This window comes from Sylvia atricapilla, chromosome 5, assembly GCF_009819655.1.
Source record: "Sylvia atricapilla isolate bSylAtr1 chromosome 5, bSylAtr1.pri, whole genome shotgun sequence".
NCBI lineage: Eukaryota > Metazoa > Chordata > Aves > Passeriformes > Sylviidae > Sylvia > Sylvia atricapilla.
The window spans coordinates 38,944,583-38,957,186 of NC_089144.1; the positions used below are offsets into that span (position 1 = coordinate 38,944,583).

Below are 12,604 nucleotides of genomic sequence, written 5' to 3' on the forward strand. Positions count from 1 at the left end.
CTATTGGGCACGGCAGCATTTTGTGGTCTTTACAGCAGAAGCCTACCTAGGTTCTGCTTTGTGGCTGGGACCCAACAAAGTGCCCTGTGGAGTCCCCAGTGGAAGAAGCCTCCGCAGTCCGCACCGGCTCCATCGCTCCCGCAATCCCGCCCCGCAGCCGCGTCCGAGCTCGGGCCGGGGCCCCGCGCTGCCGCAAAGCGCGCCAGGCGGCCCGAAGGCGGCCGTGCTCTCTGTCGCGCTGCAGGAAGTGATGGCGTTGTGCTTTGCGGCGCGGCGCCCCTGATCCGAGGCCGGGAAGCCCCGTGCGGCCTTTTCGCGAGGCCGCCGCCGAGGACGGGTGAGTGCAGCGGCGCTCCGGCCGCGCCCGCCTCCGCTCGCTCGCCCGCGCTCACGCCGCTCCCTCTCTCTTGCAGGAGCAGCCATGCCGGCCAAGGGTCCCTTGCAGAGCGTCCAGGTCTTCGGACGAAAGGTGAGGCGCGGGCATGGCGGTATTCACCATCTGCTCCTCGCTCCGCGCCTGGGCCGCGCCTTTGGGCCGTGCCTTCGGGCCGTTCGCGCTCGCTGTGTCTCGGCCCCGGCGAGGAGCCGGGGCCGTGCGGCGGGGCTGGCCCGCGGGAGGGCCGGCGGGGTGAGTCCCGCTGGGCAGCCCACGTGCCGCTGTGGCTGCCGGAGCGCGCCGTGTCCCTGGGGCGCTGCGGGGCTGTGGGGAAGGGTTTGATCCCCTCGGGAGTGGGTCTGGGCGGCCTCTCACCGGAGTCTTCGGGAGTGGCCGCTGCTGTCGCCCCAATCCACAGCGGCCCGGTTTACCATTGCCGGATCCACGGGCCACGTTGTGAGGTGGTAGTGGACAGGTTCGCCCTGTTGGCCGGAATGCAGCGTCTCGAATATATCACGGTACCAATCTCTTGTGAGAAAATAAGCCACAAAACTACGGTATTGTAGAACGCGGAGGGGTCTTTCCTTCGTATGCAACTGAACACTGAAACTTTTATTAAGATTCTGTTTTAATACTGTGATTATACCTGGAGGTGTAGGAAGAGATGCTCTTTCATTTAGTGCATAGTGTTAATCGGGGGCATAGGACTTACACTGCTCGATTGTTAAAATTAAATTGAAGTTCCTGCTACTTGTGCAAAAATGAACCGCTTTGTTAACGCACATTTTGATTTTTAGAAAACTGCAACGGCTGTTGCCCACTGCAAGAGGGGGAATGGCCTCATTAAAGTTAATGGAAGACCTCTGGAAATGATTGAGCCCAGAACTCTGCAGTATAAAGTAAGCATCCACCCAGTCTCTGCCCTGCTTACCCTTTGTATGTATAATTGCTTCACACTGGAGACAAGTGGCTTGTCCTACTGAAAGTACCAAATTTTTGGTTGTTAACCTAAAATACAGATGCTGTTATAGAAATTCAGTAACTTGCACTTCTGTGAGGGGGGTTTGCTTAACACGTTTCAGTTAATGTGAAGTATTTTCTACACTTCCTATGCACTTTCTAAACTGAAATAAGTGACTTAGAGCCCTCATTTTTAAAAGGTTGTTTAGAACTTTATACAGTAGTTGCTGAACAATCCTGATGAAATCTGAAACTGTCTAGGTAACTGTAAAGTGCAAAAAATAATGAAGAAAACTACCTGTAAATTACTTTGTTATTACCTTGTACTCATTTTTAATGAACTTATTTTTGTATGTAGTATGGCATTCTAGTTAAACTATTCTCTGGTTCTTAATTCCCATGTACATGTGCTTTGCTATTAAGATGTTTGTAACTTTAATAAACGAAAGACTTCAGTAAATGTGTCTTATGACAGCACTAGTAGATGTCAAAGAACTCTGCAGGAGATGTACTTGACCTGGGTGTGTGCTTTTAAAATCAAGGCTCCATTTTTCAGAAGATTCAATAACATCACATTTGATAAAGCTCCTACAAGCTCTGATCCTCATTACAAATGAATTCTCTTTATGTTTCTTTTCCCAGCTGCTTGAACCTGTCCTCCTCCTGGGGAAGGAGCGGTTTGCTGGTGTTGACATCAGAGTCCGTGTGAAGGGTGGTGGCCACGTAGCACAAATCTATGGTAAGGTTTTTGGTGGGATTTCTGGTGGGGGCTGGAATAGGTAAAGCCTCTGGTGACTTGATGCTGGCTGGATGCCCGGTGCCCACCAAGCTGCTGTATCAGTCTTCTGATCTTGATGGAGGGAGGGGGGAAAATAAGATGGAAGAACCTTGTCAAGATGAAGGCAGATAAATGAAGCAAAAGTGAAGACTGTGCACCAAAGTAAAGGAAAAGAGGAGGCTTCCATCAGCAGGCAGTGTTTAGCCACTTCCTGGGAAGTGGGGCCTCAATACCTATAGCAGTTGCTCTTCCTTTGGTTTTACTACTGAGCAGACATCCTCTGATGTGGAATATCCCCTTTGGTCAGTTTGGATATCAGCTGTTCTGGCTGTGTTCACTCCAAGATCTTGCCCACTCCCAGCCTAATGCTGATGGAGATATGTTGTAGGCGCAGCCTTGGTGCTGTCCAAGCACTGCTCAGCTGTAGCCAGAACACAAACCAGATGAGAACTGTCATGGGAAAATCATCTCAGCCAGACCCAATGTAGTCAAGTATTTAAGAAGCTTAAGTTTGGAATAGTTACTTGCCAAACTGTTCTTTCCCCACTGTGCAAATGTAGTTTTTTGTAAGGGCGTGTTGACTACATTTTATGTGCAAAGCTGTAACAGAATAAGCTGAGTGAAGCAAAATAAAGTTTTGATAAAATGCGCGAGAACTACCTGTACATTGTGTGGTGACAGGATAGTTCAAATGTAGCTTAAGCACAAGGATGTTAGGATTTTTAGCATTAGCAATGATATCCTTAGTTCTGTATTTCCATGTTGTTCAAAAGCGACTTTCCGGTATGAGCAAAGCTAGGCAGTTTTCCCTTTGCAGAGAAAGCTGGGACTATATTTGCATTAGCTGGTGATAAGAGTTCATCTTAAGAAAGAGAGATTTCTTCTGCTCTTGATTTGAATGTATTTAGTGAAGTGGAGCTGAGGCTGCATGAAAAGCAGAGGCAAATTTTAGGCCCAAACTCAATACCATTTTTTTCCAGAACATTGATATTTTCATCAAAATCCTGATGTTAATATTTTGACAGATAAGTGTAGCAACATCCTGACAGTTACTGCCATTCTCCTTGTTTGAGTTCTGATTACTGTTACTGTGCTAGTTTTTTGTATTGCCGTGTTCTAGCACTCAGACCATCCTGTTGTCCCTTTTGCCTCCTTAGTCTTCAACACACAATCAATTTTATCTCTGTTGAAAAGTGTAGACATTTCAGAGAACTGTGTTTCTAAAGAGTTTGGAAGTTGACTGCTTGTAGATAGAAGATGAACCTACATTGGTACTTGGGAGAGAAGGTGATCAGACAGCCCTTGTGCAATTTCTTGGCAGGCTGGCAGCTGTCAGATCAACAAGTGAACTGTGTGGGTGTTCTTAAGATTTGCCAAAGTAAGGGTCACGTGGAGTGTGTGGGAGGGGATATTAAGGAGAGAAAGGACAATTTGGCAGTGAACAAAATAGCACATTTCTCAGATAATTGGCATTTTGTGTTTAAATTTTAAATAGATTTGCAATCCTTACTGATATTTTCTCTTTCTTTAACAGCTATCCGTCAAGCTATTTCTAAAGCTTTGGTGGCTTACTATCAAAAATGTGAGTAACTTTGATTGTTTTATTTGCTTTAAGTGGAAATCTATGGCTTTTGTTTGTCTTAAAAAGCATTAATAAGGATTTGTTCCATGAGAAACTGCTTAAATTAAAGATTTTTTTTTTTAAACAGATGTTGATGAAGCTTCCAAGAAAGAGATCAAGGATATTCTAATCCAGTATGATAGGACTCTGCTTGTTGCAGATCCTCGCCGTTGTGAATCCAAGAAATTTGGAGGACCTGGTGCTCGTGCCCGCTACCAGAAGTCTTACCGTTAAAATTGGTCTCTTAATTGTGTGGCAGTGAATAAACAAAGAATTTGATAATTTTCATGTTTCTAAATTGCCTTTTCTTGGGTGGGTTAAATAGATTTTTTCACTGTGTGTTAGGATTGATACACAAAGGGATTTGTATTGCAGTAGAACCAGAGGGTTGATGGCAGTTCTTTTTTTATCCTTTCATGGTAATTCTGGATAGGTAGGGTTCTAGGAGTAAAGAAAATCTTTTTTTCGCTTGAGGAATGGGTGGTTATCCAAGCATAAAGAAGGGGTAGGCACATGCAACAGCACAGTGGTTCATGGGTGATTTCTGTCTTTACCTTTCTGGTAGTTAACATTGTCAAAACCAAAGTAATTAAGGGGCCGGGGAAGGGAGGTGTGTTGAACTCTTGCATTACCAGATAATGCAGGGACAGTCTTGGGCTAGTACCTCTAAATGTACAAAACTTAAAGTACTGCAATACAGTATTTTGTAAAAATAAATCAAGGATTTTGTGGTTTAAGATCAGGTGTGAGTGAATAATCCTTCAGCCACATGTTCACACAGCACAAGCCCAAAGGAGTAGCTGCTTATGTTATGAGTTAGGTGAGGCAATTTGAAAGCCCTGGAAGAAGAAGGGCTGAAAAAATGACTTGGAAAGTAATTTTCTAAACTTTGGCTACAGGATGTGTTTATCAAATGTAGGAGAAGTTTCAGTTTCTGTCCATTTACCCAGGGACAAAAAGTAAATTCTGAGTAAATGTGGGATGGGGCCAACAAGAGTCTTACAAAGACTCATTCTGTCCTTTGGAAGAGATAAAAGTTACAGAGTGAGGCTGTGGATACAAGCTGACCAGCCCATGTGAGTACAGCTCTGAGCTGTTGTTTCCTGTGTTGTAAACCAGGTCGGAGTGGAACTGGAAGAAATACTGGGGACTTGAGATGCTAAGAGCCCAGCTATTGCTATATTGCTCTCCAAGCCTGGTTATTTAATGTCTGCTTGTATGGCAGTACTGCAGTTGTCATAGGGGCACCTTGGTGCTTGAGATTTTTGTTGGGCTTTCTCTTAGCGTGTTATCCTCATTGACTTAATGGGAGTTATTTTTCAGTGTACTCAGTCAACACAAAGTTCAATCAGCTTCCCTTGTGTGTTGGGGAATTGGAAAGAATAGTAAAACCCACCCTTTCACTCTAGTTTAATAAAACAGGTGCTTGCAGCTTTTTATTAATGTTAAGCACTTGTCATGAGGTCTCTGCTTTATCAGTAGAAGAGTATTTAAGGTACATACTCACAGTTACTCAAGAGTTAAATGTGCACCAACCAAATCCCTTCTAAAAAAGGAATTCTGTATCCATCTCCCATTTTAGCTGTCAGTTTCTGCCACGAAAGAACTGCATTCCACGGTTTCAATAGAAGTGCAATGCTCGTATTTAAACCTCATGCTCCTGTTGAAGGCAAGAATACTGTTGCATGTTCTATCAACAATTTACATACCAGCATTAGTTGGTTTCACACGGAGCAAATGGGATACTCCATCCCAGACTTGGCAAAAGGCATGGTCTGCTTTCCTCAGTGCCCCTTTCCTGCAGGAAAGCTCTCTAAGCTCTTGAGCTGATGAAAACATGCTCAGCCTCCTGGCTTGGTTTTCCAAGGAAAAGATGCTATGCAGTGCTAACTTGAGTTTGATCACTTGAATTCCTATGAGTTTTGTGAAAACTTGTGTCTTGATGTTAATTAGCTTCAGCTGAGGGCAAATAAAATCTCTAGTTGTTTGTCTGTGTGACTGAAAAGCTATGGCTCACTTACTGCTTAGGAAATGCTTCCTGGCCTGCCAGTTGGCACATACGTACCCTATGCTGTGGCTTGTCCAAAACTGATTCTTGTCTGGCTATTAGATCTGTGGGATGGAGGGGAAAAGAGATGATGCAAAGTTGTGGTGGTGTGAAACTTAATGAGGCAGAGGGAGATGAGGCAGTAACCTTAGGGGTGGATTTCATAGTTCTGGGGAAACCTGATGGATCTATTTTTCTGCTCACAGAACAGCTTGTAACAATTGGGGATTATTGTTTTGCTGTTCTTTTGTGGAACAGCTGAAAATAAAACTTGCATTGCTACTAATATATTCAGAGATGATATCTGCATGTCATTTCTTCAACCAGAAGACTCTTAATATAATAAAAATGCTTTCTGAACTGAACTCTGATCCTATAAAAATGCCCCATTAATCCTGCAGAGTGATGTCATTCCCACACGCTTGCTCTCTAAATGAGAAATGTTTGTAGAATTGGGCTCCCGTCTGCCTGGATAGCTGAAGATTTTTATTCTTAGAGATTGCTTACTGATCACCCACTAGAGGGCTTAACTTCATTGGGAAACTGTAACCACTGTAAAGTTTGAAGGTGTTGGTAAAAATGTCTCCTTCCCTCATGTCCTGATTCTGCAGGGATGGTAATCAATGCTCACTTGTCGTTGAGCATCCACTCTAGCCAGAGAAACACATCCCCAGAGAAACAGTAAGAATTGGATCTTCAGACCATTAGGAAGGTTCTTGAGCAGCTGGGCAGATTGTTCTCAGAAAAGAGGAAATGCCCTGTCCTCGTCCAGCTCTTTCATTAATTTCACCAGTGCTAATCCTTAGGAAGATCATCTGTGCACAACAAAATGTGGCCTCACTTGAATTCTTCATTGTTAATGCCGTGTTTTGTTAACAATGACGGTGGACCCACTTTCAAACCAGGGTAAGCTTGTGCCCATGGCACAGAAGGCAGTTATTTCCTTATCCACTTTTTTTAATCCTCATGAACATTGTGACTTGTATATAAATTTAAGTCCTCTCAAACATTATGTTGGAAAATTTGGAGAAAATTTATTTTGACTTCAATGTACAAATATACTACCACTGAAAAGTTTAAATTTTATTTTTGAAGAAAAATCTGTAACTTAAAAATGTAACACTGGCATTTTTAGTGTGGGCAAGTGTGTTCTGTACTGTGCTTGTTTTCTTATAAAAGCAATTATTTTCTAGTGCATTTTTTTCTGTTCAAGTTTTTCAGAAGTGCCAGTCTGGGACTATTCTAATACTTGTGTAGATAATATGTGTTGTTGCCTTGATATAATTTGATTTAATTTTTTAATCTCTCTCTTGATATAGTCCTCTGAGTTACAGTTCAGGGTACTTGGCTGAATAATTCTTTTTCCTTAGCAGACATCCCTAATGTGCTTGGGACTTTGCTGTTTCCTACTTTGCCTTGGGCTGAGATTACTCAGCTTTATGGAGCCTATTGCTCTAACTCTTACAAAGTTCCTTTGCAGCTAATAAGGCTTGGCCTATTTTTAAATATTAGAAGTTAAACAACTGTGAGACACTACATATACCAATATTGCTATAGAAAAATTGTTTAAAAAAAACCCTAAACCAAACTCACACAAAAGCTATTTTGGATAGCTTTTTTCCCATGTTAAATCAAAAGAGTTAATTTCTATTAATATTACATTAATTTAGTTGTGAAACATGGTAAAAAATACAGTCTTGAAAAAGGGAGAAATCCCAGATCAGATTTCTCAAAGGAGCCTGAGTTTCCAACAGTTTCTAAACCTGACGTAGCTTGACAGTAAGATAGCAGAGAGACTGGTGATGGAATTTGGAAGATGTAATGCTTGGTTTCATCTTGAGAGCAGTCTTGAGAGTAGGTTTATGAGATGGTGAAAGTCTGTTTTCTCTAAGTTCTCACATAAGAGTTTAAAGTCTGTGATTGACTATATCAATGCATCCATGTGGCCTAGGAATTCACTTCTTTCACTTCTCTTTGTGGCATGGAATGGTTTTGGATCACATACTGCAGGTGCAACTGAGCTGAGAGACGCAGTCTAGCTGCAGACAAACAGCCAATCCATGGGAACAGCCCATAGCTAGTCAGAACTAAAAGCAAAAAACTCTTGAAATGCAACTACAGGAATGTCAGCTTCTCAGATACAACAGTAATAAAAATAGTTCTTAAATACTCCATGCAGAGTGTAGTGTTACACATCAGTTACATCAGTTTGCAGTAAGTACCCTTGTGCCATCAGTGATCCCAAACCTTCACCAGTGCTGTTGGCAGCTGTGTGGACACAGGGTTTTGTCCTTGTCCATGCTTGGAGAGGCTGAGTTTTCATTTGCTTTCTCTTGTCCATCTGGGGAGCAGGAAAGAGAAAGGGCTAGAAGAAAGGATGGCAGAACTTTTTACCCAAGAGAGGCCATCAGCTTCTAAATTTTATTTGGGTCCAACCACACCTTCTGTAGCATGCTCAGAGGGTCTCACAAAGCACCTCCTAGGAAGGAGGGAGGGTAGCCAAAAGATAGGCTTTGCAAAATAAAATGAGCAGCAGCAATGTTGAGTAGCATTATACGTGTCTTTCAAGTGTGCTTTTCAATGATTCTGTTTACATTATGGTAAAGCAGGTAAGAGACTTTTATTTTAAAACGTTATAATTTTTAATTTTGGTAAAATTGTGTTTTTATATTTTAATGAAAATTAGAAATAAGACCCTTTGGCCCTGTTGACTTCTTTCTCCTTTTTCTTAATACAAAGTTTTCATCATATGATTTATTAAAATCAAAATTTAATTATCCTCTGAGAAGCTTTCTTTTGTGCTATATGCAAACTAGACCAGAGAGGCATCCAGAATGTTCTTAAAAAGCTGGATTATTTAATAGAAATTCACGTCTTTCAGGACAGAGAAAAAGCATTAGTATGTTAATATGTAAAGCCATGTAGTTATAATTTATACAGTGGTATTATTTCATGAACTTGCAAAAATATTCTGCTGTACTAAGGAGTAGAGAATGGCCCTCAGCTCAAGCCTCAGTGCACACAAAGGTGTGTGACGACAAAAGGATCTCTCAAACCACCATGACATGGCAACATTTCTGTCATTGTCTGCTGTGTTATAAAGGGCCGATTCAATTCAACAGGGGAGTAATACTCGCAGGTCTGGTGGAAGTGTAACTAATACAGACTGTGCTGAGGAGCTACCATGCATTGCTAATGAGAGACATGCAGCCAGGAAGTTGTACACAACACTCTCAAAGATCCTGAAGCTGTGTGTAGCTACCAAGCTTGATGTCCCCTGCTCTTTTCCTCTCTTGCATTGCGTTATTTTAAGTAATGAGTCCAATTATCTAACCTCTAAAGGATTTAAGCACACTGTAAAAATACATAGTATTAAGATGCCATATAATCAAAGCTATTAATTTGGATAAATTCCCTTTTTCTAACTTGTACTGAAATGAACATTGTAGGAAAGCTCAGTTTAAAGATACCATGGAGTATATTCTTGCTTCATTTACTGCTGTCCACTTTGCAAGGTAAGAATTTTATTCCATTTTTTTGTAGTAATACTAATATTTGCAAATATTTTTCTAAATATCTTTATATTACAGCTAGTTCTTTTTCAAGCATTATATTTTTTGACCTTGCTGGAATTTGTAAATGCAATTTAAGCAAGTATATATCATCATTCTCACTCACAGCTGTAGAAACTAAAATATAAATTTTTAAGAGTAGTTATTTATGTCTGAATTTGTTAGAAAGCAATTATTTTATGAACAAAGTCTAGCTTTCCTGCCTTCTTGCTATTATTACCAGATGAGTAGCATTTAATGATTTTTTCCGTGAGGTAAGATTTTGTTTGAACAGACTGCATCTGCAGTTTGTTTAAATTTTTTTAGACTGCTAGGGTAAATAATTGCTCTTCTAGTTATAGAAATTGTCTTATTTTCTATGTAATGCAACTGGATCTTATAGATAGTTTCCTTGCTACAATTAAAAAGATTTCCAATGTAATACAAGAAGTTTTTTTGTGGTTTTGTTTGATTTTGTTTATTTGCTGGCTTGTTTTAAGTGTGGACTCATTTAAAATTGTTTACAATTGACTCTTAAAAGCAACAAGTCAGAAAAGTATTATAACCCTGGAGGTTTGATTTTAGAAATCTCTGAGTACCTGTTCTATTTTTTTGTTCTGAGCCTCTAAAGAACTGTGAACTCTTTTCATTTCTTCATGGTAGCATTTGCCAGAACTACAACCATGAAAACCTGCAGGTGAATATTGTGTGAGAGAATCAAATTCTTAGGAAAGAGTGCATATAGTGCTACATTCCTTGGATACAGAATTTTTACAAAGGTGCCCTGGAAAACTCAGGATTGTTAAACCCCAAAATTCAATTATGTTCTTTTAAACTTGACATTGCTTGCCAAGGGCAGAGTGATGCTGTAGAAAAAAATGTTTAACTTCATGATTTTTTAATCTACAGGATCTTATTGCAAGCTTTCTCTTTTGAGAAGAACTTTGAGGTACGTTTTTATTCCTTATTTGTCAAGTCGTACAGACAGAACAAGAACGAGCAAGTGCAATGCAGTGCAAGTTAGAAAGTAAAATATAGCCTGAATTCAATGTGTAAAATGTCATCTGCATGTAGGTTGGATGTAGAACACACTTTCAGAATGTTTACAAGTCTTTTCCAAGTATTTATGCAATGGGCATGGGTCCTCTGTTTGAAAAACGGAGATCCTTATGAAAAATGATACTTCTATGGTCTCAAGAAAGCTTAGAGAAATAATAGAATGAAAACAGCATGAGATCATGATTTCATGACTGGAAAAATACATTAAATGATTATCCATCTACAGTTTTAACTGCATGATAAAATCCTAGTTACTATTTGAAGCACAGAGAAGTAAGTGCTATACAGCCTTAAAATAAACATTTTCAATACAAATTTTCACATAGAAGCTGAAATCCAAACAAAACCCAAACTAGGCAACGTTCCTGATCCCATTGAATTAAATGGGATCTATGCCATCAATTTCAATGGAAGCATCAAGTTGGATGTAGCTTTGTGTGTCTTATGACTTCTAATACATCTAGTGGACACACAGGCATGTCAAATAATATGCTGTCATGGAGTGTTGATAGAACTAAGTGTGTTTTATAGTCTGATGCCCTTGTTTCTAAACTTAATCACAAATTAAAGTTGGCTCCAGCTGGAGAATCATCTCTTGCTATCAAAAGTACCATCAGAGTATATTCAAGCAACACTCTGGGGAACTTGTAGCCACTGACATGCAGCATGAAGTAAATATGAAGCTGGTTTACAGTTTTGTATCCTGTTGTGTAAGTCTGTTTTGCCTATTTATGTCTCCCCAAAGATCCAGGTACCTCCTTGTCCAAGCAGAGATGGGACTGCCGCCCAATTCTGTAAACTGAGACACTGTCAAAAAAAAAAAAAATAAAAAAAATCACCTTTTTAAATGTTAACCCAAGAAAGACCTCTTTGACAAAGTGATGGTAATCAGAGAGAAACACTTCTCTCTGGGGGTTTGCTTATTCAGGTTGCTTCAGGGACCTTTGATAATACAAGATCCTTTTTGTTTTCTTCCAGAAATGAGTCTAATGCAACTCGACAGAAAAGAGATCTTGTAACAGCCGAGGTAGGTTATACCTCCAAAAACAGGAGGGTGGGGAAGCCCTCCTCCCTCTTCTGCTCTGGGCCTTTGCCATCCTTACAAATGACCCTTTGTGGGGAGATGGGCTGCGGTAACAGGAGGACAGTGAGGAGGAGCAGCTACTCCCCACCTGCTCACCCCGCCTGAGCCGAGGCCTAATGCCTTTGTTCTCCCTCAGCAAAGCACCCAGCGGGCACCCTACCCTGCCGAGCCAAGCGACACACACCATGGGAAATAAACCTGCGGCATCTCTGTCTTTTGTGGGTGTGAACAGAACCTGGAAATCTGTGTTTGTGAGAGGCACAATGGCGGTGCCACTGGCAAGGCTTCCTCCTGGACATGGTGCCCTGGCGGCTCCGGCCCAGCCCTGGTTCCCATCGCCCTGGCCCCACGCTGCCTCAGTGCTGCATCTCAGCAATGTTGTGCTGAAATTCAATCCTAAGTGGCGGAATCTTGCTCCCCCAGTTGTACACACACGGGCTATGGAGCCCAGCCAAAGGTTACAACCCCTCTGAAGGGGCGGGCAGGCAGCCAGGGGCAGTCCCGCCTCAGGGGGTTTCAGGGAGCCCGCAGCCGGAGCGGGGCTGGTTTTCTCCAAGACCCTTTGAGAGCTGTGTGCCAGTACTGAGTCGGGAGGCAGGTGGTGTGAAACACTGCGCTGAGGACCATCAAGCCTCTGAGAGAGGCAGGACTGTCCTTGGAGGGGCCTCAGCAGGGAAGTGCTCTGTGACAAAGGCCAAGAGCAGCTTTTCTGAGGCGAGGGGTTTGGAACTGCTCTCAGGAAAAATGGGTCTTGTCGTGCAGGGAGGGAAGAGACCCTCTGCAGCTAGCAATGGACCGTGGGCACTAGGAGTAATTTTGGTGCATGGGGCCTTCCAGGTGGTGATTCAATGAAATATATTTCAGGTTGATTTTAAACAGATTGTACTACTTGGAAGCATCCCACAAAATGTTTCCATTCAGAAAATGCAAGTTTCTATGTGACTGTTAGGGGTATTGGCAAGACTAATCCTAAAATGTTCCTTGCACAGTGTTGAGCATGGAATGTTTGTTGAATGAGTGTTTGAGATACTTCAGTTCAAACCTGAGATGTGGAGAATGAGTAGAGCCCGGAGGGAAGAAAGAAATTAGCTTACAAGCAAAGACTAAAATAATTTCTTCACTTAGTTT

The 12,604-nt window shown here is 41.8% G+C and overlaps 2 protein-coding genes across 2 annotated transcripts in view; both read left to right on the top strand.

The window, feature by feature from the left end:
* The first annotated feature begins 223 nt into the window (after nucleotides 1-223).
* RPS16 (ribosomal protein S16) lies at nucleotides 224-4,021 on the top strand. The gene is made up of 6 exons (XM_066319223.1): nucleotides 224-337; nucleotides 414-469; nucleotides 1,174-1,275; nucleotides 1,979-2,075; nucleotides 3,649-3,696; nucleotides 3,824-4,021. The coding sequence occupies exons 2-6, from the start codon at nucleotides 422-424 to the stop codon at nucleotides 3,967-3,969; spliced, it is 441 nt and encodes a 146-aa protein (XP_066175320.1). The 5' UTR covers nucleotides 224-337; nucleotides 414-421; the 3' UTR covers nucleotides 3,970-4,021.
* Nucleotides 4,022-9,218: 5,197 nt separating this feature from the next.
* The window catches only part of OTOGL (otogelin like), a 91,075-nt gene continuing 87,689 nt past the window's right edge, over nucleotides 9,219-12,604 (top strand). Inside the window, exons 1-3 of the mRNA XM_066318748.1 lie at nucleotides 9,219-9,297; nucleotides 10,243-10,282; nucleotides 11,371-11,419. Of these exons, the coding sequence (XP_066174845.1) occupies nucleotides 9,219-9,297; nucleotides 10,243-10,282; nucleotides 11,371-11,419 (168 nt within the window). The remainder of the gene's footprint in view (nucleotides 9,298-10,242; nucleotides 10,283-11,370; nucleotides 11,420-12,604) is intronic.

What these genes read in the sequence shown, in the direction of transcription:
- RPS16 (XM_066319223.1), top strand. Translation starts at nt 422, where the DNA reads ATGCCGGCCAAGGGTCCCTTGCAGAGCGTCCAGGTCTTCGGACGAAAG. An exon ending in TCCAGGTCTTCGGACGAAAG is followed by an intron (nt 470 to 1,173) that starts GTGAGGCGCGGG and finishes TTTGATTTTTAG; the next exon opens with AAAACTGCAACGGCTGTTGC. An exon ending in GGTGGCTTACTATCAAAAAT is followed by an intron (nt 3,697 to 3,823) that starts GTGAGTAACTTT and finishes TTTTTTAAACAG; the next exon opens with ATGTTGATGAAGCTTCCAAG.